This window comes from Bombina bombina, chromosome 3 (assembly GCF_027579735.1).
Source record: "Bombina bombina isolate aBomBom1 chromosome 3, aBomBom1.pri, whole genome shotgun sequence".
Lineage (NCBI taxonomy): Eukaryota > Metazoa > Chordata > Amphibia > Anura > Bombinatoridae > Bombina > Bombina bombina.
Window position 1 is genome coordinate 279786318 of NC_069501.1, and position 27498 is coordinate 279813815.

Here is a 27498-nt window from a genome sequence, read left to right on the forward strand (position 1 = left end):
GCTCTCAACATAATTCCAATTCTCTCACCCCTCAAATGCTCTCAATCAACCACAACCCACATAACCTTAAACTTAGCTCATTCCTCCCCTGGTTACTGAGGAAGAAGTTTCAGCACTTATACTGTGCTCTCACTCACTACCTGTCCCTTGACTCTATCCCCTCACAGTTACTCCCCTCCATCTCTGCCACCCTTACCCCTATACTCACACACACTTTCACCTCTCCCTCAGCACCGGTTATATTTCCCTCATCGCTGAAACATGCACTGGTCACACCTATCCTCAAAAACCTTCCCTTGATCCTACCTCCCCATCCAACTACCGCCTATTTCCCTCCTCCTCTTGCATCAAAGCTTCTCAAAAACTAGCTATGCACCCCTATCCCATTTCCTTACAATAAACTCCCTCCTTGACCCATTGCAATCTGGATTTCGTCCCATCACTCCACAGAGACAGCAATTGTTAAGGTTACCAATGATCCTACTTACAGCAAAATCAAAAGGACACTTCTCTCTGCTTTTCCTCCTTGATCTGTCTGCAGCCTTTGACATTGTTGACCACCCTCTTTTGTTCCAAACCCTCCAATCCTTCGGCATCTGTGACACAGCCCTCTCGTGGCTCTCTTCTACCTGTCAAACCGTACCTTTAGTGTAGCCTTCTCTGGGGCCTCCTCTGCCTCGTCACCACTTTCTGTCAGAGTACCGCAAGGCTCTGTCCTCGGTCCCCTTCTCTTCTCAAATCTACACGTCATCACTAGGTTCCCTAATAAAGTCCCACAGTTTACAATATCATTTGTATGCCGACGACACCAAATCTACTTCTCTGCACCAGACCTATCTCCTTCCTTGCTAACCCGTGTCACTAACTGTCTCTCTCACATCTCTAACTGGATGTCCTCTCACTACCTCAAGCTAAATCTCTCCAAAACTGAGCTCCTTATTTCCCCCCCTTCTTCTAAACTCTCCCCCCCCAATCTCTCTATAACTGTCGACAACTCCATCATTACCCCTACCCCGCATGCCCGATGTTTCGGGGTCACATTTGACTCAGATCTTTCTTTCACTCCTTACATTCAGTCATTGCCTAAAGCCTGCCGCTCCCACCTTAAAAACATCTCTAAAATTAGACACTTCCTTACACAAGACACAACTAAGATTTTAATCCACTCTCTCATTCTTTCCAGCCTTGATTACTGCAACTCTGTCCTCTCTGGTCTCCCCACCTGCCGCCTAGCTCCTTTACAATCCATAATGAATGCCTCTGCCAGACTCATCTTCCTTACACGTCGCTCTTCATCTGCTGCACCTCTCTGCCAATCCCTTCACTGGCTTCCTCTTGCCTCTAGGATCAAACAACAAAATTCTCATTCTGACATACAAAGCCCTCAACTGCACTGCTCCCCCCTATATCTCAGACCTTGTCTCCAGATACTCTCCCTCCCGTTCCCTTCGCTCTGCTCACGACCTCCTCCTCTCCTCCTCTCTTGTCACCTCATCACACTCCCGTTTGCAGGACTTCTCCAGACTGGCTCCCATCTTGTGGAACTCTCTGCCTCGCTCCACAAGACTCTCTTCTAGTTTTAAAAGCTTCAAGTGCTCCCTAAAGACTCTACTGTTCAGGGATGCATACAACCTACGCTAACCTTTCTTTATACCAGTTCCTCTCCTCCATTGCTATCCCCTGAACCCCCTTAGCATGTAAGCCTAAGAGTCCAGCTGTTTGTAGATCACCTTCTTAAGAGCTGACTACAACAGTACAACTCTTGGCAGGGCCCTCTACCCATTTGATCCCTATAATTGTTTTGTTGTACTCTGCCTTTGTTTATAGCGCTGCAGAATCTGTTGGCGCTCTACAAATAACCGATAATAATAATGAACCCTTGCTACTCACGTGACTAAGCTTATTTTTGTATGTTTGTATTTGTATTTGCTTGCTCAACACTACTTGCACTTTATATGTAGATCACTTGTTTGATGATGTGAGTTCCAGACATCCCAACCTGCAAAAACTAATTTCAGGGAGGTGGGTTCACCCCCCCCCCCTCCCAGTTATATATTGGACACCTTGAAACCCTAAGTAAGATACAGACTTATCATTAAAGTAGCTTCCCACTAAAGTCACATTTAAAAAAGTAGCTTTATTGCACAACCACATACAACAAACCTATTTTCCAGTGATCGTACGCTTGTTGAATTCTTAAATATTTTAGAATACGAAGTTTAATTAGATGCAGTAAATAAGGTAGTATTTGTTTATTTATTTTATTAGAATAAGTGGGGGCTTTTTGGTTATTGGTGCATGCTTTGAGGGTTCTATATCGTCCCAGCAACTAAAGGCATTCTTTAAAGAAACACTTTTCCGGATTTGGGCCACATTGGATCATGGTACTTGGAGTTTCGCCGTGTTTCTGGCAAGCCTTCAGACTTGCTAGAAACACTAGTTATGAAGCAGCGGTCTAAAGACCGCTGCTCCATAACCTGTCCGCCTGCTCTGAGGAGGCGGACAGACGTCGCTGCAATTCAACCCAATTGAATACGATCGGGTTGATTGACACCCCCCAGGCGGCATTGCACCAGCAGTTCACAAGAGCTGCTGGTGCAATGCTGAATGCGGAGAGCGTATTGCTCTCCGCATTCAGCGATGTCTGTCGGACATGATCCGCTGAACAGATCATGTTGGACAGACACATAATAAATAGGCCCCATAATCTTGTTATCCATTTCTGAAGGAACAGCATTGCACTACTGGCAGCTAGCTGAACTCATCTAGTTAGCCAATCACAAGAGACAAATGTGTGCAGGCACCAATCAACAGCTAGCTCCCACTAGTGTAGGATATATGCATATTTGTTTTCAACAAGGGATACCAAGAGAACAAAGCAATTTTGAAAATAGAATTAAATTTAAAAGTGTCTTAAAATTACATGCTCTATCTAAATCATGCAAGTTTAATTTTGACTTTCCTATCCCTTTAATCCAGCTGTCTTATAAAGTAACATTTTAAAAAAAAAAATAAAAATGGATATTTAACCTCTTACTGCCAGCATCAAGTGTTTAACATTGTAACAAAGTTCCGATGTAAACAGTTGCTGGAAAAATTAAATTGCACGATCGTCGATGCGATCATGTGATTTCAAGGCTGGAATCGAATCATGGGGGACTGCCTACCCTGCTAAGCACACCCCCATCTGATTTTTTATTTCCTGAATGGAGGAGGCTGTAGGACGAGATATAAGGCAGGATGTTCTATGACATCCTAATGGTGTTAAAGCCCAGCGCTGTTAGGACGTCCTAATGGTGCAAAGTGGTTAAATGTCTTATTTTTATGTTTGGGGGTTCTCCAGATTTCCCTGTGGTACCTCTCATTAACCCAATTCACAGAAATTCTCTTTCTGCTGGCAGCATCAGGGGCCAGCATTCTAGCATGTCACATGATTCAGACATCCCAACCTGCAAAAAACTCATTTCAGGGAGATGGCTTCACCCGCTACTGCGCTGCCACCGCCCCTCTCAGTTATATATTAGACACCCTGAAACCCTAAATAAGATAGAGACTTATCATTAAAGTAGCTTCCCACTAAAGTCACATTCAAAAAAGTAGCTTTATTGCACAACCACATACAACAAACCTATTTTCCAATGATCGTACGCTTGTTGAATGCTTAAATATTTTAGAATACGAAGTTTAATTACGTGCAGTAAATAAGGTAGTATTTGTGTATTTATTTTATTAGAATAAGTGGGGGCTTTTTGGTTACTCATGCATGCTTTAAGGGTTCTATAACGCCCCAGCAACTAAAGGCTTTCCTTAAAGAAACACTTTTCCATATTTGGGCCACATTGGATCATGGTACTTGGAGTTTCAGGGAGATTTGGGATGTCTGCATGATTACTAGTGGATTCGCTTTCACATTGATGGCAGCTCACCGTGAGTGAGGCAATATACCCCTGTGTAAGGAGGACCAGTCCAGCGAGAGCAGCAGCCAGTAATGTCTGGAACTCGGAAAACAGAGAGAATTTAAAAGGTTTATTATCATTAAGAAAGTTTATACAATAAAAAAAAACTTCCAACGTTCTTCTCTTATCAGATGTACCATTTTCTCTTTATATTGTTTGTTAAAACTTTGCTTTTTTAGATATATAACACATATATATTTGTTAACAAAATGTGTATATATAGTTTTTCTCCATTATCTTCTATGGGGGTACACGCCGTTAACATGAGAGCGATATTCTAATTTAGGCTTTTTATGTGTGTTGTGTTAGCGACTTCTTACTTTCAACTTTTAATACGAGCACAACCCGACGTAAGCAAAAGGCTTACTTCTAGCGGAGTTAATGCTCAAGCGGATGTGTTAAATAGCACTCCACTTGTAATCTGGCCTATAATAAGTAAAACACCAGGCACTTGTTTTTATATATAAAACACTAGGATTTACCATTTCATGAATGTCCTGCAGATACACATCTGAACATAAAGACTGTACACAGTAAAAGCTATGACTGAAGCAGGGAAAACTTGAACAAGATGTAACTTTCCTAGAATTGTACTACAAAAATATGTTTACTTAAAATATAATTTCCCTCATATGCATTGCATGTTTTTTTTTTGTTTAACAATAATTGCTGCATTCAGTATTTTAGGCTTTTCATGTAACTTTCTCTTGTATATCTGAGTATTGCAATGGCTTATACTGAGATATTCTGCAGATTGTCCCCTTATTGTCATCTAAGAAAATGCACATTATTGTTAATCATTCAGTTCATAAAGTCTGGGTTAGCCTTGTAAAATCACCAATGTAACACCACTGCATAGACAGCAATAAAGGAGGTGATTAGATTACTTTTAAAAAGGTCCATATGGTATTCAATACATAAACTTTCAACCTCAGGCTTCCAGGAAGTTGCTAATCAAATCAATCAACTACTACAGCAAGTGTGCTTTGCTAACTGATTGGCTCTGGTAACTGTCAGTCATAGCAGGAAGCTACTGGTTTCTTAATACCTCCCAGTGCCCACTCAGTAAGTATGTGAGCAGACTCTCAGGTTTGTAGAATTAATATTACATATAGTTTTGGTAAGGTCATTTTCTGCTAAAAGCTCTTCAGCATGTTTGCTACTGTTTACATACTTGTCTGAAAAGCACTTTAAAGCTTTCTGCATGCTGTGTATATGCACTTAAAACTGAATTTGAGCATGCAGTACTGTATTCAAAATAATTTGAAGAATGTTTGCAAAAATGTCACATTTAGTATAAACTTTTTGTGCATGAGATGCCCTGAGTAATGCATATATATGTATGCTGCATGCAAAGACCAGTAGGTGCTAGTCATGTATGCAGGTGGCAGAAGCTAATCTATCACAAATGCTGTGATCATTTTTAAAGGTTGCTTTTTTGTAAAAATGAATCTTAACCTTTTGTCTCCTTAGAGTGCAATTTCCTATATTTAAACCTTTTCAAAAGAAATGATAGATTAAAACATTTTACTAACTAATGTATTAAAGGGATATTTCAGCCAAAATTAGAGACCACATGGATGCATTTCAGTTTTGAATAGAAGCATTTTTGTAATATACATGTATTAGCAAAAATTCTTCTAATAAAAGCTATGGCAGTTTCAAATGTGTATTTAAGTATGCACCGTGCATCAGCATTTTAAACACAGCACTTGCTCAGAGAGTCTAAGGTGCTTGTACCATCTGATAATGACTCAATTTGTTAATTGCTGACATGATACAAGCCCCACTGATGATATGCACAGCTGCATTATTTACATTGTGGGTGCAGTGACAATATCTATGCTTCACGTGCAGAGAATAATGTTAACACTAAAACAGTGATAACTTTTACTAGAAGGACTTTTGCCTATACATGTATATTGCAAATATGTCTATTCGAAGATGTAATAAATCTATGTACATTTCAATTTTGACTGGAATGCCTCTTTAAACACATAGCCAAAATCATGCACCTGCCACTCCCTCCTGCCCCTTCAGATGGGAACACAGCCAGTAATTGGAGGATACGATCATTCAGACATTAATCTATTGGAAAACGACAGAAAATATGTAATTATAAGATGTTTACTGTCGGTTTATCCTTTTAATGCCGTTATGCCGTTGTATTCTGTCACAACGGCACTGGGCTTTAAAGCCGTTATGACGGAATACGTCATCGCAAACGGCTGTCCTGAAGCCTGCTAGGCTTGCAGGATTTGATCGCGGTCTGGAGGGCGTTCCTAGCGTTTTAGGGACGCCCCCCCAGACCCAATCCCATAATTGAAATCTCACAATCTTTTGCACGATCGCGTGATTTCAATTTGTCTACATCGGTTTTAGCCCGGTCATAAAAGGGTTAACTGATGAAGTTTTTCTGCTAGAATTTCCCTTTATTTTGTTTCAATCTGTCCAAAAAAAATAAAAACTTTACTTCTTGCCCAGAGCTGTTATGTTTCATAAAAGACCGCAGTTTTGTTTTGTTGTCACTAAAATGCTAGTAATAAAAAATGAATTTCATGGACATGTAAGTCCTGACATTAGCACTTTTATATTGAAAATACAAGACATTTTGTGTTAAAAAGCAAAGTACTCCATTTAAAAGAATAAAATATCTATTATACATTTGTGTAGCGCTATTATGTACAGACTTTTGCCATTATCAATGCACAAATATATGAAAAACAGCACACTTTATAAAAATAGTTTCTGCAGTGTGTACGTTGCACAAGGGTTTTTGCATAATTAGAGCATGCCATTTTCAGACTAGTGACCCTGCAATGCTATGTGTTTAACCCCAAAAAAGGGGTTTAACACACAGTAGAAGCATCACCCTGGACAAGCAGAGCACTGCTGGTCCCAAGAGAAAACTGCTGCTGATCCAATTGACAATGGTAATTGCACAACTCAACTGTGTGACTAGCGCTGCTGATTGGATCAGCGTCAGTTTACACACCGTACCAGCAGTGCTCTGTGGGTGCTGGGCAGTACTTCTACCAGAGGCGTAACTAGAAACCAGAGGGCCCAGGTGCAAGAATCTAAGAAGGGGCCCCTCCCCCCTCCAAAAAAGGGTGAATTTAATAATTTTTTTTTTTTATTTTTTTTTACATTTTACACAGAAAAAAAAATGTGAATCAGATTACATGTCTGCAAAAGGAGGTACCCTGTGCCCACAGTCTGTGAGATGGTCTGACCTCCTATTACTGTGTATATGTGTATATATATATATATATATATATATATATATATAGTGTGTGTGTATATATATATATAGTGACACTATTTAACCCCCAGTACTGTATATAGTAAGTTAGTGACACAGTCTGTAATCTGCCGGGGAGATGGCTGGCCTGACCCTACCCGCCCAGTACTTTATAAAGTGACCACAGTAGTCAGTGACCTGGTCCACCCTCCCCCATACTGTATATAGTGGTACTGTATAGTGACACTGTTTACCCCCTGCCCCCCCCATGCTATAGTAACAAGGTCTGTAATTTGCTGGTTCTACAAACATACACACATACATACATGCATAAATACATACACAGTCACATACATACACACACATAAACACCAATGGGTAAAACAGAAACACTAACCCCGGTAGTCATGCATACTCACATGATATCAGTGCAGGCAGTGGTAGGTTAACGTTTTTTATGATGGAATTTATTTAATTTTACGTTGTGGAGTCAGAAAATACAAATGATTGGGAATTTTAGATATGATACTAATTACCGGACTATACCACAAATACATTAGCACTGCATAATCAACTAATGCATAATAAAAATACAATGCAATTACATGATTTAAAACTCGCCAGCATGTAGAGAAATCACTCAAATTCTTATTTATTTTTTTAGCATTATATTGCAATGTTTTTTTCTCTCCTTTAAATTCAGAACCTGCATAAGAAGATAAACAGATCTCAAGCTAAAATTGTTTGAGGGACGTTACAGTACTGATGCTACTTATTAGATAATCTAGCCAGAGAACTATAGATCATCAGGTCTTTAGTCTGAATTGTAATGCATTGTGTGCTACATGACATATTCCATCGCTTTCCTCTGTGATTACCTTGCATCTAAGCCTCTGCAGACTGTGCCCTTATTTCAGTTCTTTTTACAGACTTGCATTTTAGCCAATCAGTGCTTACTCATAAACAACTGCACAGGAGTGAGCACAATGTTATGTATATGGCACACATGAGCTAGCACTGTCTAGGTGGGAAAAACTGTCAATATGCACTGAGATAAGAGGCGGCCTTCAAGGGCTTATAAATTAGCATATGAGCCGACCTAGGTTAAGCTTTCAACAAAGAATACCAAGAGAACAAAGTTATTTAAATTTGCATGCCCTATCTGAATTATAAAAGTTAAATTTTGACTAGACTCTCCCTTTAAGGGCAGTGAAAATGCATGTAAGTGCACTTTATGATTTTTGTTTTTTAATTCACTGGTCTGTGAAAACAGTATCCAGAGATTACTATTTTATTTAAAGGAACATTAAACTCATATCCTTTATTCTGCATTGAACAATAAATGTTTTCCAATTGCTTAAAACACTGTCATTTTCTTTGCACAATTTACATGGTTTTGCAAATCAAGTGCAGTTCAAGGATATACCTCTTGAAAAGCTTAGTATAATTTTTTTGTTTCCTGTTTTCTTTGTTGTGGCCATTTACAGATATAAATGAGCTTGTGCTCTGCTTACCAATCACTGTGTAGAATGTTGCACCCTCTGGGAGTAGTGGAACTAAAGCAATATGTCATAAGGCAGAGGCAAGTGATTTGATTGGTTTGTTTCAGCAGGAGCGCTGTGAGACTGCAGTTTGTGATTAGTGGAGTTCTCTAACCAGTGGAAGAGAAACAGCAATGGAGATGCCCAAGTGTCAAGAAATGGGAAATGGTATCAGCAGCCATACATCTGTTCTGCCAGCCCCTCAGGTACTTGTTGGAGGGTTTGCTAAGGAGTCATGGATCTCCCATAGTCCTTCAGCTATCATCACATGACCTTATCATCTTCCTGTATTCAGGGCAGTAACGGTACATGTTGGTGGTTTATTTTACAAAATACAGTTCCCATTTCCAAAGCCAGTTTACATAATGCATCTACAAATATGTCTTTTATTCGAGTTTATATTTTCATTTAACCAGAAAACACATTTTTTTCCCATTGTTTGACAGCTTCCAACTGTCTGCATTTCAGAGGAAGGTGCATAATATTTAACCCATTACTTATAGTCCAGAGACTGTAAACTAAGTTTATCCAACCTAAGATTAAGGTAACACAATGCACCCACTCAAAGCATTTTATATGTCCCTTCAATTCTCCACACTAATTTATGTCTTTTTTACCCAGAGTGGAATTATCAGTTCTTTGCCCTTATGCTCCCAATATTTCTCTTTAGCATATTTTTAGACAGATATCTGCAGTAGTGCATGCAAATACACTATATTATATTCCTATTGGTAGTATTTCCTTACGTGAAAAGACTAGACTCCGCTATACACTATTCCAGAATGTTTTTTTTTTTTTTACGTGCTGTTAGAATTCTCTATGTTATGAGTACAGTTATTTAAAATGTGTCCTGCTGCAAACTGTTGTAAAAATAATGTGATGTTTGTATTTACTTATTTTGTATTTATAACAAGATAATTAACATAAATTTAAAGGGTGTTAAGGTTACACAAATAGTAGGGGAAGCAGAGTTATGTTAGGTAGGTAATTCTATTAACAAACATTTTTTTCCTCTGTGATAAGATGTAAATTATATAGTCAAAATATTTGTAGTGATAAGAATTGAACCTGTCGCAGATGCCCCAACTGAGAACAAATAACAACTAGAACCTAATTGTAAAAAAGTATACAATTTAGTGAAAAAGAGCTAGGCTCTACGAAAATAATTATTAGTAAACTCTGCAAAACTGATATAAATTAGAAAGGATATTATTCCATACCATTCATACTAATAATCTTTATTAAAATAACTAGGAATAATCATTCATACATCAGCATAAGCTGAATTAAAAACACTTCAACCAAGGGTTAATAAAGATGTTAAAGTAGTATACTAATATAGTCAGCCAGCAAATTATTATAAAAGGTAAACCAAGCCCTTACAATCCGAGGGCTTTTTTAGAATTACTCCTATATTTTGTAGCTGCTAGGCTGAGACTAACATAAATGAGTAACAGATCCTGATTTTACATGACCTCGGTAAGTAAGTTAAAAGAAACAAGGAGAGACAGAGCTACTCCTAGGACCCCTGACGCGCGTTTCACAAAACCCCCTCTGAGGAAGCGTTTAAAGGGTATCTTGATGAGGCGAAGAAAAATCTTTAGTACATTTTCATGTGTTATGGCTGTTAATTGTTAATTGAAAACAAATTATACTATTTACATATGCTATTTTTTATTAAAGTCATACAGGTTTACTCAGTTATTTTATCTGATATTTTATTTCAAATTAAAGGGACACTGAACCCACATTTTTTATTTCTTGATTCAGATAGAGCATGCAATTTGAAGCAACTTTCTAATTTACTTCTATTATCATTTTTTCTTTGTTCTCTTGCTGTCTTTATTTGAAAAAGAAGGCATCTAAGCTATCTTTGGTCCAGTATGCTGGACAGCAGTTGTTTATTTATCCACCAATCAGCAAGAACAACCCAGGTTGTTCACCAAAAAGGGGCCAGCATCTAAACTTACATTCTTGCTTTTCAAATAAATAAAGATACCAAGCAAATTAAGAAAATTTGATAATAGAAGTAAATTAGAAAGTTGTTTAAAATGACATGCTCTATCTGAATCATGAAATAAATGTTTTCGGGTTTATGTCCCTTTAATTCACTGTGAAGACGTAAAACTGGGCATATGGGCGTAACTACTATAAAGTATAATCATATTCTCTAAACAAGGCATGATACTAAACTTATACATCCTCACACACATTGTTCTTGCCGCTCTAACATTTGTCACATTCTTTTGTTTTCTAAAAATAAAGGACAGTTGCTATAAAGAAGTACAACAAATAAATACATGCTCTTTTTCTGCTTACATTTGCTGTCAATTGCAAAAATTATAATTCTCAAAACTTGCACCACCTATATTTTATCACTAGGTTATAGTAATTTATAGCCAGTACTAGATATGTATCCTAATAATCACAGACTGCACAGCTGCATGACAGTGACATGTGCCACCATAGGCAAAGAATGACACAGATCGGCCTAATCGAAATTCAACTTCCATAGGAAATGCCTTGCATTTTATTGGGAACATGATGTGAAGTTGCACCTCCCTGTTTAGCACCACTGCACGTTTAAATGTTGCACTACTGTTATATAAGTGAGGCCGTACAAAGACAGTGGCATGGAACAGAACAGCATGGTAGAGAGAGACCAGGGCCCTTGTTCCAAAGGAGGAGGTTAATTTGTGATACTGCCATAAATGACTGAAAGTGGCATTTAACAGGGGAGAGAAACTTAGGGCATAGTTAGGAGCAGTATTAAAAGTAGATTAGCTCTGAGGCTGCATAGTGCCAGGGATGTCTAATTATAAGGGCAGGAGACTGGGAAATATAGTTAATTATTGTGCTTAATATATATATGTTATGCTTTTAAATGAGATTTTCAGTATAATGTAAAAGCCCTCCAAAAAGGACCTGATTGTAATATTTTTTTTAATAGCTGTTCTGCCCAGTACACATTGTTTTTGGTGTCTAGTTAAATTGAGAACATCTGTTCCAAGTACATTGGGAACCCCGTTAAAGGGACATACAAAGTCACATCTGGGGGTCGATCCGATAAAAATCGTCGCCCGCAAAATCCGGCGACGCCAAGAATTGCGCGGATTTGGTATCCTATATACGGCGTAAGCTAGAAGTTACGCGCGTAGATTTCTGGCGTCGCCCGTAGTTTTTTGGCCCATAGACTGACATATAAAACACGCGCAATTTGCTATCCTATATACGGCGTAAGGACTTACGCGCGCAGATTTTTCTAAATCTACGCCATTCTCAGCTCGCCACAAATTGAAGGCGCAGGTACCCTTGCACTGACTTAGAAACCAACGTAACTCTCAGAAGGCCTAACAAGTGCATGCCTAACAATATACATAGCAGCAGCTTGTTCACAAATAGTTAACCTATTAAAAGCATTTATTATTCCTGCCCCTGCAAGTGTGTCAAACCAATCACAAACAGCACAACCCCTCACCTGCAACCTTAAAACACCTGCAAATGCACACCCTCATTAGCCACCATGTTTCCCTTGCAGTATATAGCATTTAGAGTGAGACAGCGTCGTGGGGCACAAGGGGTGCTGGAACCCCTACAAGCCCCAGTTTTGGATGGTATCCCTGCTGCTGAGGTCCCTGGTCATGGTGCTGTAGCTGTCCCTGCTCCAGCTGCTGCTGCTGCCCTCCCTGATCCTCCTGCTGTTGTCCCTGTTCCTGGTGCTCCCCATGCTGCTGTTGCTGCAGCTGCCCATAGGCCAGCAGGGCCTATAAGACGAAGGCATCAGCAGAGGGGAAGAGCACCAAGGGTACACAGGGTTAGGGTCACCCTGTTTGGGATGACAGAAGTGGAGGTCAGGGAAAAATATCGCTTGACATCTGCAAGCCTCATTAACCTATATGAGGTGTTGAAGGATGAAATTGACCCTCAAGCGTATAGGAACCGAGCTATGACTGGTATGCAGAAGCTGTTGTGTGTTGTACACTTCCTGGCAACTGGCTCATACCAGTCAACAGAGGGGCTTGTGTCTGGCCTAGCGCAGTCTACCTTCTCCAGGATTCTAGGGGAGGTTCTGACTGCTCTAGATAACCAGACACAACGATACATTCATTTCCCCCATACCCCCCAGGAATGGAACCGTCTTAAACAAGGCTTCTATCGACTGGGGGGTATTCCTAATGTCATGGGGGCAATTGATTGCACACATGTGCGTATTGTGGCCCCACATGAGGAGACAATCCTCTATATTAACAGGAAAGGGTTTCACTCATTGAATTGCCAGATGGTCTGCGATACCAATCTGAAATTCTTACATGTGTATGCAGGCTTCCCAGGGAGTGCACATGATTCCTACATCCTGCGCCAGACCTCCTTATTCAATATGTTTGAAAATGGAACACTTTCGGGAGGATGGCTGCTTGGTGAGTACCTTCATTCTGTCTGTATATTTCTAATAAAGGGACACTAAACACATATTGTCATCTCATGTGTCAGATAGAGAATACAATGTTAAACAGCATTATAATTCACTACTCTTATATCATTTTATTCATTCTTTAAATATATTTATTTTATAAATTATAATTCACATATATGAGCCAATCATATGAGGCTTCAATGTGCAGCCACCAATCAGCGGCAATTGAGCATATCTAATATGCTTGTCATCACGAGTTATCTATAGAATGGAGAAAATGATCTAATAAAAGTTAATTATCAAGCTGCTCACAATTGCAGGTTCTTAATAAATGGACAGTCTAGTATAAATCTCTCTTCCATTATTCAGATAGGCCTTTTAATTTTAATTAACTATCCTGATTACTTCCATTAATATTTTGCTGAAATGTATCTTTTATCTGTGATTCATGTTGTGACCCTTTTTAAAGCACATGATGTACCTGTAGTAATCCAAACACATATGTTACATGACAGGTGACGCAGGGTACGGCTGCAGACCATGGCTATTAACCCCCTTGGTGCACCCCATTACAGAGCCACAACTCAGGTACCAGGAGGCACACATAAGAACAAGGAATGTCATTGAAAGGAGCTTTGGCCTATTAAAAACCAGGTTCAGGTGTCTGGATGTTACAGGCGGAGCACTACAGTATAACCCCAACAAAGTGTGTTCCATTGTCAATGCTTGCTGTATTCTACACAACATTGCTGTGGACACACGTTTGTTGGGGGACATTGACCCAGAGCAGCAGCAGCAGCTGGTTCCTGTACTTGAGGATGTGGACAGGGGGACACTGAGGGGGAATGAAGTGAGGGATTATGTCATCCGGGAATACTTCACCTGTAAGTAACTTATTCATAATTACAGTAAACCGTAACATTCACATGTATTATGATGTTTGACAGTACCTCACCAACCATTGCATGTGTATATATCATGTCTTGCAGAATGTAAAGGTTTGGATTTCCACTGCATGTAAGTGAAAGTACTACATCCCAAACCCCTTCCCTTAAAGGGACACTATACCCAAACATATTGTTTCATGATTAAGGATAGAGAAGATAAATTATAACAAACCTTATAATTGACATCAATTACCTATTTTCATTATTAATTTAGATATACGTTAATGAAGACATAGAAATGCACACAGTGAAGAAATTGCAGGAGGCATCTATATACAGCTACTAATCATCAGCTACCAAACACATATTGATATTATTTACAGCAAACAATATCAATAGAATGAAGCTACAGAAATAATAGAATGAAAATATAGTATAATTTAGAAATTATCTTCACCTTCAAAATCATGAAGTCAGAAAATTTGCTTTAATGTCCCTTTAACAACCCTAATTACTGTATATTTATAATTTGGTTAATTCATGTTTAGTTCACTATCATTAAGAATGAGGATAATGGATATTTATACCTTATGTTCACACATTCTTTAAATATATTATTAGTTATATATACCAACATGTAAATTTATATTGGATGTGAGAAACCTTGATGTACATCTTAGAAGTTAATATTACTATATGTACCGTTGAGACACAACCATGTCATGTTGTTTATTGAGCATGAATATGTCATAAACATTATAATAATACCTTTTTGGTCCATTTCAACACAGGTATTATTATATGTTTTAACAATATTACTGTACTAAAACACAACTCACATGGATGTGGATGACAATTAGATATTAAATAACAGAGGACAAGATTTTCAAAGAAATTGAATATATTTTTTTTTTTTTAGGCCTCTTAGATGAGGGGCCTGGTGTGGGTCTTCTGCCTCTCCTGGGTTGTGTGGATACACTAGGAGTGCTGGTCACAGAGGAGATACTTGATGCCATGTCCTGCTGTTGGGTGAAATGCTCCACCAAAGACCCCAACAGTTGATTCTGTTCCCTCCATCTTTGGTCACTTTGGATTTGCATGTCCGAGATTACACGTAGCATTTGGTTCTGATTTTGGACCATAGCTGATAGCGATGCTGCCATGTCCCTCTGCAGCTCATTCGACCTCTGTTGCAAACGGTGTTGTTTTCTATGGAACCTGTGTTGTTCCCTCTGCATATTCTGACATGCTTCTGTTAGAGTCTCACAGGTCACAGTTTGCCTCCTCTGTAGTGAGATATATTCATCACCCATGGCAGATGTCAAATTATCCATGGGCTCTTCATCAGCAGGGACAATATGCTCTCTTTCAATGACGTGTTCCTCAGCTGGAGGTGCCGGAACATTAACCTCAGCTGGAGGTGCAGCAACTATAACCTCTGATGGAGGTGCAGCAACTATAACCTCTGATGGAGGTGCCGGAACTATAACCTCTGATGGAGGTGCAGCAACTATAACCTCTGATGGAGGTGCCGGAACTATAACCTCTGATGGAGGTGCAGCAACTATAACCTCTGATGGAGGTGCAGCAACTATAACCTCTGATGGAGGTGCCGGAACATAAACAGCAGCTGGACGTGCAGGAAGAGATATCTCAGCAGGAGGTGCAGCAACAGGGATATGAGGTGGAGGTGCAGGGCGATGTATTCCAGTTGGTGGAGCCCTTCCAGCTGAAGATGATGGTCCAGATGTGGGGATGGACCGATAGTCCCAATGTCCGCTGGTGTGCATCCACTCAGCCTGCTGGTATACTCCTGTGGTTCCCTGATATGCTTGGGGGGGGGAAAATACATCTACCCTTTGGGGCTGGTGGGGCTCCCCCTCCAAGCCATAGGAATATTCCTCCTGCCACGGGTCCTGCCAGGTATCCTCCTCTAATGCAGGTGGCATGATATGGGGATGTTCAATGGACGCAGTCCAAGACATCTCATGCCTGGCATACTCCTGCTGTTGTCTCTGTACCGGTGGTTGTGGTGGACATATATTTATAACCGGTGTTGGGGGATTCATGGGCATAGGCACCCTGGTGACTGGAGGTTCTGTGAAGGAGTCAAATGATGAGAGTGATTAGTACAGTCACATATCTATCCATGTGGGCAGACAATTTACATGCTAGGGCCTATCCACATTCTCATGTCTAACTCTATAACATGCTTGTGCACATTGAGATTTATGATATGAGGGTTTGTAATATGCTAATTATACATGTATGTGTTTCATACAATAGTTCTGTGTACATGTCAGTGATGGAGAAAATGTGTTCTTTAAGTGACACTATGGTTGTGATGACTATGGTGTCCATTTACTGAAAGGTCTACATGTGGCTTGTGGCCTGTGTTACTCTGAGACATGTTAGTATTTCACTATTCTACCTCAGATCATGAATTTCAATGTGTTAAGTCACATTAAATGGACATGCAAAACATATTGATTATTTAATGATTCAGCTAGACAAGCATGGAATTCAAAAAATATTGTAATTTACCTCCAGTAGCTAATATGCTTCATTATCTTGATATTCTTAGATGATATGCATTTATTGATAGGCTCAGAAGCTGCTGATTGGTGGTTGTACATCAATGCCTCGTGTGATTGCCTCACACAGGTGCATTGATATTTAATAAACTAAGATGTTCAAAATAATAATTAAATATAGATAATGGAAGTAAATATGGATGTTGTTTAAAAGTATATTCTCTATCTGAATAATGAAATAAGATCTTTGTGTTTCATGTCCCTTTAATGTTAAATATCATTGTATATTTAGTTGTTAGTAATCAAAATACCATGATCCTCATTGTGTACATGAATGTGTGACAATATAGGATGTTATAACACAAATACATATAATACTAGTGTGTGGGATGTTACTCACCAGCATGCTGTGCTGATGTTGCAGTCCCTGAGTCACGAGCCCCTGGAAGGCCACGGACTGCTGTGAGGCTCAGGGACCGACGAATGAGCTCCTGCCACTCATTGTATTCTGCCTCATAGTGAGGCCCACCTCCAGTTGCCCTCTGGGAGATTGCTTCCTGGCCCATCCTCTCCTTGACCCTCCTCTTGCAATCATTCCATCGCTTCTTAAGCCCGTCAACATTCCTCCTCTGTTGGGACACTCCGTTGACGGCATCCACCACCTTCTGCCAAGCATCCTTACGCCTCCGGGCAACTCCTTTGCCCTTCTCTTGTCCAAAGAGGGCATTATGGTTCTCCAGGACAGCCTGGACGAGAGCGAGGTTTTCTGCAAAACTGAAATTGGGACACCTCATACGCTCCTCGTCCTGGGCTGCCTGGCTCCCTCCCTGGGATGTCCCTGGTGTGGGTTCCTCCCTATCCTCTCCCTCCTCCCCCCTTCTATCCCCATGTGCACCCTCTATCCCTCTTCTCAGTGTGCCTGGCCTTTGGGCAACCCCACTCCCATCCTCCCTTCTGGCTCTCCCTCTCCCCACTCCGCTCACTCCCTGACGGGGACCCTGCTGCTCCTCCTGTACATAATCCTCTCCCTGCGACTCCCCTTCCCTCCTCCCCCCAGCCCTATCTCTCCCTGACATCCTCACACTACACACACTCACACACTCACACTCACTCCCACTTCAATCACACACAATCACAACCAGACACTCAGCCTTTCAAACTGTAAAAGATAAATAAAGAGTGTTGGGTGTTATCAAAAAAAAGTGTTGTGTATTTTGTATATGTGTGTATGCAAAATGTGTGCAATATGAAAAAAAGTGTAAGTAAATGTACTGGCTTAACAATCCAACCAACAATCCGACCTAACTAACTTTTGATGATGCTCCTTTCTCACTGCTCTTACCACTAATCTCTCTACTCGCTGTAGTGTGCTGTAGCTCCAAGAACCAACCAAACACACTAAAGAAATGGCGGCTGCGCAGGGGTTTAAGTATGATTTTTGAATCTCGTCATTACGTGGCGCATCTCTTAGAACTGGCGTAATTTTTTACGAGTCGTAGGGAAATTTGCATAAAACTACACTTTATTGAGACTTTACGTGAACAAAAAACAGGCGCAAGTACTTGCGACGACTAAAAGGTGTATTTGCGCACATTTTGGCTGCTCGTCGGTTTTCATGACTTACGCCAGTTTAGCATCTGACGGCGGTGAATATTGGATAGCTCGAGTTGCGAGCTGAAACTGCGGGCGACGCGGGTTACCTCGCTTGCGCCGAAAACTACGACCTATATTGGATCGCGCCCCTGAAATGCTTCTAGTCAAATGTGCCCTACAAAACACTTAAACCAATAACATTACAAAATACCTTGCACAGCATATTCCTGTTTATTAGCCAGCATTTCAGCCCACCTTATAGACCTTTGCTAACAACTTCAACCAAACCTTGCTTAAAGGGACTGGAAACTTATTTTTTGTTCTTTCATGATTCAGATAGACCATACCATTTTAAACAACTTTCCAATTTACTTTTATTATCTAATTTGGTTAATTATTTAGGCATCCTTTGTTGAAAAGCATAGCTAGGCATGCTTAGCACCTGTGTGCTATTTGCTAATTGGAGGCTGAACATATAAAATATGCAGCCGCCAACAATTAGCAGCTCCTGAGCCTACCTAGGTATCCTCTGTAACAAAGGATAGCAAGAGAACAAAGCAAATTAGATACTAGAAGTAAATTGGAAAGTTGTTTAAAATCATATGCTTTGTCTGAATCATGAAAGAAAGCAATTAGGTTTCATGTCCCTTTACACACTTCAATGATGTTTAATAATGCAACAGATAACCACTGCTATAATTCTCTGGGGGGGGGGGGGTACGCAGTTCAGGGGTTAAGACAGAGATTCTGTCTCTTACCTAGGCAGCAATGAGAGAACAATGCTGCATTTGAAACATTCACTGAGCACCTTACAATGAATGTGAACAATAACATCACTAGGTCCTCTGTTACTGCTAACAGTTATTGTTAAGTGGGATCTTACAGACTCTCCTGATGTAGCCAGCAGAGCTTTAATATAGAGCATGTGCTAATATTTCTATTGCATCAGCAGTAGGTTATGTGCACTTTAAAAATTATCACTGAAGCATGTTTTTAATGAAAATTAAATGAATTGAATTTGAAAAGCACTGCAATATAGTGCATTTATAATTCAACCTTTATATCCTTTTAAAGGTGTATGATGATATTAGTCTAGTAAAATGACTGCAATGTTATTTAATTAACCTACTGTATTACTTCTGATATAGTTGCACACCAACTAAATAATTTATTTAAATTAACCAACCAAACTTTATTTTTTGTAAGGTAGCTTTAATAGAAACTTGAAAAGTTCTCAAAGTTCTGTATATTGTTCAAATTTGCAGCTGCATGTCAAATTTCAGGGGATGCTGTGAATTGTAGTTCATGCAATACTTGTTGCTAGTTAAACTTCACTTTAGATAAAGGTGAAGGCGCTAATAATTTTCTTATTCATTACTCTCTCTCTCTCTCTAGTCAGCATATCAGCAATTAGCAAAGCATATGAAAGATGTGTCTGGTGATCGAGGGGTTCTGAAGGAAGTAATCCGATCTGGACATGGAGAGAACGTACCCTGCAATTCTACAGTCATTGGTATTTATGTATCCTTTCTTTTTTTTTTTTTTTAAATGTTTTTTAATATAATTATTTTTGTTTGTTATTATCACTGCTTTTACTGAATTAGATATAAATAGTCCCTTAAATAGGGTGTTCAATAACCCATTTACTTTTCTAGCTGTGAAAAAAACTCCCATAGATTATGGATGGGTGATTCAGTTTAGTTTTGTAGATTGTTGTTTTAGGGAATAATTCATTTGTACTAAAAATAAATTTTAAATTAAATTTAAAACACATTGGGCTAGATTACTTTTGCTGGAGCGTGATAAATGATCAGCCATTACAAGTGGCTGGTTATTGCTACCGCAAGCTTGCTCAGATCTCTGGTTAATTTTATAAATGTGCCCCCAAATGCCCCCAAAATACAGTGTAGTATATTTTATTAAAAAATAAAAATTGTGGGGGCGGAGCTTGGCCGCACAGGAATATGGCTGCGTGAAGACATAGCTCCGGAGACCTAAGTTCATTTGCCGATTATAATGGGCAACTAATATAACAGATCAATCCAAACTCAGCCGTAGCAGCCAGGGGAAACCCTCCACCACCCCTTGCAAAACATTTTGGGAAGTGTAAATAAGAGTAATCATGCTACGAGAGCAGCCATACAAACGCTATAACTGCGCCACTGGGCCTGACAGCACAAAGACGCCGGAACTAAACTAACTCGCCGGTCGCATCACAGGCTTAAGCAGCGATCACTAAAAAAAGGAGGTGGTAGGACGAAGGGGACAACAAGAGCTGCAACTTGTTATAGGAAGCACCTAGCACCTGATTGAGCCCTGAACCGCCACCAACACACGCCCGCAATCAGAGAGAGCTCCCGGTGCACACAGCAGACACGCAGGCAAAACCGGACTCAATGTCTTGAGGAGATATAAATTAAAGGTGAGCCTTTCTTAGTAAATAAAGGGGCACTCACTTAAAAAGAAAACATAGACAGTAGTAGATACTGTCCAAGTCAGGGCATAGTTATAAAACCGGAAATTACCCTTACTATCAAGCAGAGGAAGAACAGTTTCATAAGCGCATGTATGCTGGAGGGGTGAATAAGAAAGAGAGTCTTGTATGAAATTGGGGACACGTAGAACACTAAGCATAACAGTGTAAACACCAACACTGAAACTGACAGAATAGAGCTGAGCTATAAACATAGACAGGGAGTGGAAACCCAGGTATCTATGTGGAACTCAGACACAACACAGCATGTTACCAAGAGTGATCTTAAATATTTTGCCTCTAAAGAGGATATCAGAGAGGCTATGCAGGAAGTAAAAGATATGTTTAGTGAAATTAAGAAAGACATCACAGTACTAGAACACAGAGTCTCAAAAATTGAAGAAAAACAAGAATCCCAACAGTCAGAGATGCGTGTACAATCAGATAACACACAAATGCACGCTGACATGCTACAAAACCTAATGGAGAGAATAGAGGACTTAGAAAATAGGAGCTGCAGGAACAACCTGCGGATCCGGGGAATCCCTGAATCCATCTCTCCTGATGCCTTGCAAGGGCACCTGCAGAGCCTCTTCCGGATAGCAAAAGACACCCCATCAGCCCCAGAAATCCCTATTGAAAGGGCCCATCGTGCTCTACGCCCGAGACCACCAGCCAAAGCACCGCCAAGAGACGTGATAGTGAAACTACTATCCTTTAGGGATAAGGAAGAAATACTCAAGGGAGCAAGAAATAAAACACCCCTCACGCATGCAAGGATAGAGGTGCAGGTATACTCAGATATATGTCCAGCTACTCTACAAAAAAGAAAGGACCTGAAATTTATCACTGTGGTACTGAGAGAGAATAATATACCCTACAGATGGGGCTTTCCAACGAGCATCGTAGCCACGAAAAATAACACCACCACAGTGTTTCGCTCTTTAGATGACCTACCATCATTCAACAAGAATTTGGGCCTGTCAATCAAACTTCCTCCAATGCTGGAGCACTTACCAAACACTACAATTGTAGCAGAAGATTCAACAACACATGCCCCAATGTGATTGGAAAAATTTACACACTTAGAGGAATAGCGGCTCCATCATGATTGATAGATGGAGATGCCTTGGTCCCACAGACTTGCTTGATTCAGAGTTACACTAAACTCATCAGGGGTGACTATTATTGTTTGGACACGTTCCTTGGCTCCCAGGGGATCTGAGATGAACACCTCCCTCACTATCCAGATAAGTGGAGTGACTGTTGGTTAATTGTTTTATGTTGTACTGTTTATAACTTACTTACCTATAAAGTTACTGATGTTACTGAAAGCCATGACTCAACATTTCCACCACACTCAATACTGCAATCCACATCCCAACACCTAGGGAATCAGTGGAGGAGAGAGGTGCGTGCAAATATAGACCCCATTTCATCATACCAGGCTAGAACAACTGACACACCTCATACACTACACTTACCCATACTTACACTATACAAATTGCTACGGCTGCACTCCTACACATACACACCCACTAAATCTATATCCTTACACAAAGATAAAACCTCATAGGCAATGAACTAGGGTCACTACCCCTAGTGAACTTACTGTTTGTTGTTATATTATTTATTTTTGAATTGATATATTAGTTTGACGTCTTTGTTTTCCAGTCTTACAAGGATTTACCCCCCAATAGGTTTGGCTGCTGCGGGCGGAGATAAGACCCCCCCATTCCCTCACTGAACTAGTCAGTAGATACCACTTCATAGCATTACCGATATACTGCAAAATATAACCCTGCCAGACCCTATCCACCCTAACACCCAATACCAATTACACACTCTCTTCCTGTCAAGTGTCTGTATCTAACACAATGAAAGCACGCAAAAAATACTCCCAATCCTACGGGTTAAAACTGATCACATTTAATGTAAAGGGAATGAACAGCCCAAGTAAAAGATCAGTAGTACTCCATGACCTACAAAAAATGAGAGGAGACATTGTCTTCCTCCAAGACACACACTTCAGAAAGGGACATGAACCTAAATGGTTCCAAAAACACTACACTCAGGCTTACTTTGCGTCGGGCCCGGCTAAAAAAGGAGGAGTAGGAGTTATGTTTCACAGGAAGATCCCCTTCAATCTCACACAGATTGAAAAAGATCCTGAAGGCCGCTATATCATGGTATTAGGCCTCTTACATAACAGGCCAGTAACACTCGTCAACATATATGTCCCAAACACGGCACAAGCTGCCTTCCTCAAACGCATAACACAAAAAATCCTGGAATTCCAGAAAGGAATCCTCTTCCTTGGAGGGGACTTCAATGTTCCCATAGACCCTCACCTTGATACCTCAGACGGCTCCTCCAGCGTTGTACCCAAGACCTTTAAAATGGTATCACAATCTCTGAGAGATGTGGTGGTATATGATGTCTGGCGAATAACGCATCCAAACACTTCACTTTTATTCCCATCCACATAATAAATACACCAGGATAGATTACATATACTCAGACACAACGGGCCTTACTACTATTTCGGATTGCACTATACAAAATATCACATGCCCCAGTCTCCTGTACGATTCATTGGCCAGAATTCCCAATTCCCCCCTTTGTGTGGAAACTAGATGACACACTGTTGGACAACCCCACTATAGTTGCAGGGCTCACTGAAACACTCCTAGAATACGTCCAACTAAACCTGACGGACACACTCCCACTAACTACCACCTGGGAAGCGCATAAATGCATAATACGAGGGGAATTCATAAAGATAAGAGCTAGACAAAATAGAATCAAAAGAGAAAGACTCCACTCTTTGCTGACCTCGATCTCCTGCTTAGAACAACAGCATAATACCAGCCCCACAAACACAACCCTCCTAGCAGAACTAACACAAACTAGAATAGCACTGAAGACACACCTGGGTGAAGAATACCAAAAAAAGGCACTCCTTATGAAACAAGTATTTTACGAACAGGGAGATAGGGCAGGCAAATTGCTGGCTAGGGCTTTGGCACGCAGAAAACTTAAAACATATATCCATGAGATTAGGGACCCCAGAAATACCACACATTATGATGCGAAAAGCATAGCAGACACCTTTAGAAAATACTATAAGACCCTCTATAACATAGCCCTGACCCAAAGTGGATCGGCTAACCTGCAGAACTATGAGGATGACCTACCTCAAACACAAGCCTATTTCCCGAGGGTTGTGTTACCATCTCTTTCAGATGAAGAAAAGGACTCACTAGATGAACCCTTTAAACTTACCGAAATTCTACAAATTATGAAAGACCTTCCAACGGGTAAGAGCCCAGGCCCAGACTGCCTAAGTTCCAAATATTATAAAAAATTTGCTCACATACTTGCCCCCCATCTGCTTGGAATATTTAACGCTATTTTAGGCACAGCCTCCCTCCCAAGCTCCAAGGCTAGAGGCACACATAGTGGTACTGCCCAAACCCGGTAAACCCCCCTTAAAACCGGAAAATTTCCGCCCAATTTCCCTGTTAAACTCCGATATTAGAATCCTAGCTAAGTTAATCGCGAATAGAATTAATAAATTCCTCCCACAACTAATCTCAACCGACCAAACAGGCTTCATCCCGCACAGAGAAGCAAGGGATAATACAATTAAAGTCATACAACTGATTTCACATCCCACTCACCCTCCTTTCGACAGACGCGGAGAAGGCGTTTGACCGGGTCAACTGGTCATTCATGCTTTCTACCCTTAAGAGAATGAATTTTGGTCCGGGCCTTGTGAAGTGGATCTTGTCGCTATACTCCACACCAAATGCAAGAATATATGTGAATGGAGTCCTGTCAGATTCCTTTCCAATTACGAACGGAACGAGGCAGGGTTGTCCCCTCTCCCCTGTTCTTTTCGCTATATCAATAGAACCCCTAGCTGCTAGCAGAATAAGAGCGAACCCCTCTATCACAGGTCTTAAAGTACACAACACAGAATATAAACTTGCCATGTACGCAGACAACATTTTACTTACACTCACAAACACTTTGCACTCTTTACCAGAAGTACTGAAGGAAATGGAGTTGTACGGTACTGTATCCAATTTCCACTTGAATCTCAATAAATCTGAGCTCCTCAATATCAATGAATCAGATGAAAACTTCAACCTTATAGCCAGCACCTGTCCACTTAGAGTTGTACACAAAGAACTCCTATATTTGGGAATCATTATCAGACCGACCCTGTTGGAAACTATAGAATCCAACTATAAAACAATTAAAGTTGAAATAATCACAGACCTTTCTGGTTGGCGGAAAAAATCCTTCTCGTGGATAGGTAGGATTAGCATAATTAAAATTAACATTCTACCTCGCATCTTATACATCCTACAAACTATCCCAATGACATCAGCCACTCCACACATTCATAATATTCAAAAAGCGATGGAGGACTATGTATGGCAGGGAATTAAACCTAGAATAAACAAAAATACCTTATACAGATCCCGTTCAATTGGGGGCACAGGCCTCCCCAACCTACATACATATAGTCAGGCTATCTCATTACAGCGCATAATAGAGTGGAGCCAAAATCTAGCGCATAAGGCGTAGATAGGGCTGGACTTTGATATCCTCCAATGTTATAACGTTGGATCCTTAGCGTGGATTCCTCAGAAACATCGCCCTATACACTTACAATCATACCCACTTCTCAAGGAGACCATGTTGACATGGGACCATATAGCAGCTACCCAGGCCCATATCTCGTCACCTATCTCTCCTCTCACCCCGATTTAGAGGCAACCCAGCCCCACACATCCAAATACCCACAGAGCAACTTAAGCGCACCTTACCCTTAAGCAAATTATCGATATACAATGCTCTTTCTAACAATAAGCTCAAAACGCAACAAGAACTCAGAGAATGGGACCAGGACCTTTTCACATCCTGGTTCCGCTGTGCCCAACTCTCACACTATGTAACAACACACAGACACAAAACATCTATTCTTAGACCACTCACATCTTTCGAGAATCTCTGCACCATGGCCATCCCAGCAAAACACCTGATTTCACGACTTTACGAACTATTACATTGTCGCGGCCTCCACAATCTCCCTACATACGTGCAGGGATAGCACGGGGAGTTAGGACAGGAATATGACCCCAAATCATGGCACAAAGTCTTCGACATAGCAAAAAAAATGCTCAATTTCGGCTAGAACTCAAGAAACCTAATATAAATTTCTAAGCAGATGGTATATGACCCCCCACAGAATTAAAAGGATATACCCCAACGCGTCAGGGAGGTGCTGGAGGGGCTGCGGGGAGGAGGGCACTATGCTGCATGTATGGTGGAACTGTCACAAGATAAAAGACTTCTGGGGAGGGGTGTTTGCTGAGATTAACAAAAAGCTTCAACTTTCCATCCACCCGACCGCATCAATCTTACTCTGTTTAGACCTCCCGAAATTCAACAGCCAACACAACATGACCCTATTTATCATAATGCTAAATAGCGCTAAGGCCCTGATTACTAAAAACTGGAAAACAGAGACCGTACCTTCCCTACTAGATTGGGAAAATCTGGTAACCACACAACTACAACTCGAGAGATACCACTACACCAAGATAGGGAGACTAGACCTATACGAATATATGTCCCTAACATGGAGAGATACCCCTCCCTAACTATACCCTCCCGCACTCAGTATATTCCGCCCGCTACTGCTAATGAGATCATTAGCCTCTTACACTGACCTTCCCCCTCCCCTCCGCCTGCGGCAGCTCATGTCCTTTATCAGAGCCCTTTCCTTACACCGATCTCCCCTTCCCTTCTTACCACCCCCCCCTCCCTACCCCTTTCCAACAAGATGAAACCCTACCCCTCCCCCCCTGCTTCCACCCCCCCTCCACCCTTATCATAGAAATATAGACTGCGAAAGATGTGGATTGAATTTATTAAATTTGATAATCCAAAGTTTACTGTTCAAATATTGAAAGGAAAAGAAAAGTTAAAACTATTGCAAAATGGACATAAGCTACATTGGCCTTGATAATTGACTCAGAGACAGTTTCTGCCTTCGGGCAGATGAGGACACTATTTCACCACAAGAGGCTTCTGTGGTCCTCTGGCCTTATGGAACCTCACGAGATACCAAAGACTCTCATGTTTTTGGCCTATGTAATGTTATATTTTTTCTTCAAAAAAAGCTTTGCAAAAAAAAAAAAAAATTGTAGCATTTTTATTTTTTAATAAAATAACTGTACTAGGCAGTATTTTGGGGGTAAAGTTGCTGGGAGTGGGGTGATATTACTCAGTGGAGGGCAAATATCGCTTTCACAAAAGCTGTATTTAGCGCTCCACTTGTAATCTGGCCCATTAACTGTTGTTTCATAGGAAAGGGCTGCTCTCTTTATTGCAAACTGAGTCATATGATTGGTCCTAGCATTGATATGTTTAGGGAACTTACAATGTGTGCATGTCATCCGTTACAATCTATATCCGTTATCTATTTTGTCTGCTATTGCTTTATTTATCTTGGCAAATTGTGCTTTCTTTCCTATGGCATGGAGAGTCCACAAATTCATTCCAATTACTAGTGGGATATATTCAACTCAAACCAGCAGGAGGAGGCAAAGATCACCCCAGCAGAGCTGTTAAGTGTCACTTCCCTTACCCATAATCTCCAGTCATTCTCTTTGCCTCTAGCGCGGGAGGATGTGCAAAGATGGTGTCTGAAGATTTTTAATCCTTTAAAGCAGTGTTTTTCAACCAGTGTGCCGTGGCAGATCCTCAGGTGTGCCACGGCAGACTGACAACAGTGTGACATATTTTTTAAACTTTGCTTGTTTTTTTACTCCCAGTGCAG

General features: G+C 40.6%; 1 protein-coding gene across 1 annotated transcript in view; it reads left to right on the plus strand.

Moving 5' to 3' along the window:
• Positions 1-8808: 8808 nt before the first annotated feature.
• The window catches only part of FKBP6 (FKBP prolyl isomerase family member 6 (inactive)), a 163158-nt gene continuing 144468 nt past the window's right edge, over positions 8809-27498 (plus strand). Inside the window, exons 1-2 of the mRNA XM_053706316.1 lie at positions 8809-8944; positions 19562-19679. Coding sequence (XP_053562291.1) covers positions 8873-8944; positions 19562-19679 — 190 coding nt within the window. The 5' untranslated portion in view covers positions 8809-8872. The remainder of the gene's footprint in view (positions 8945-19561; positions 19680-27498) is intronic.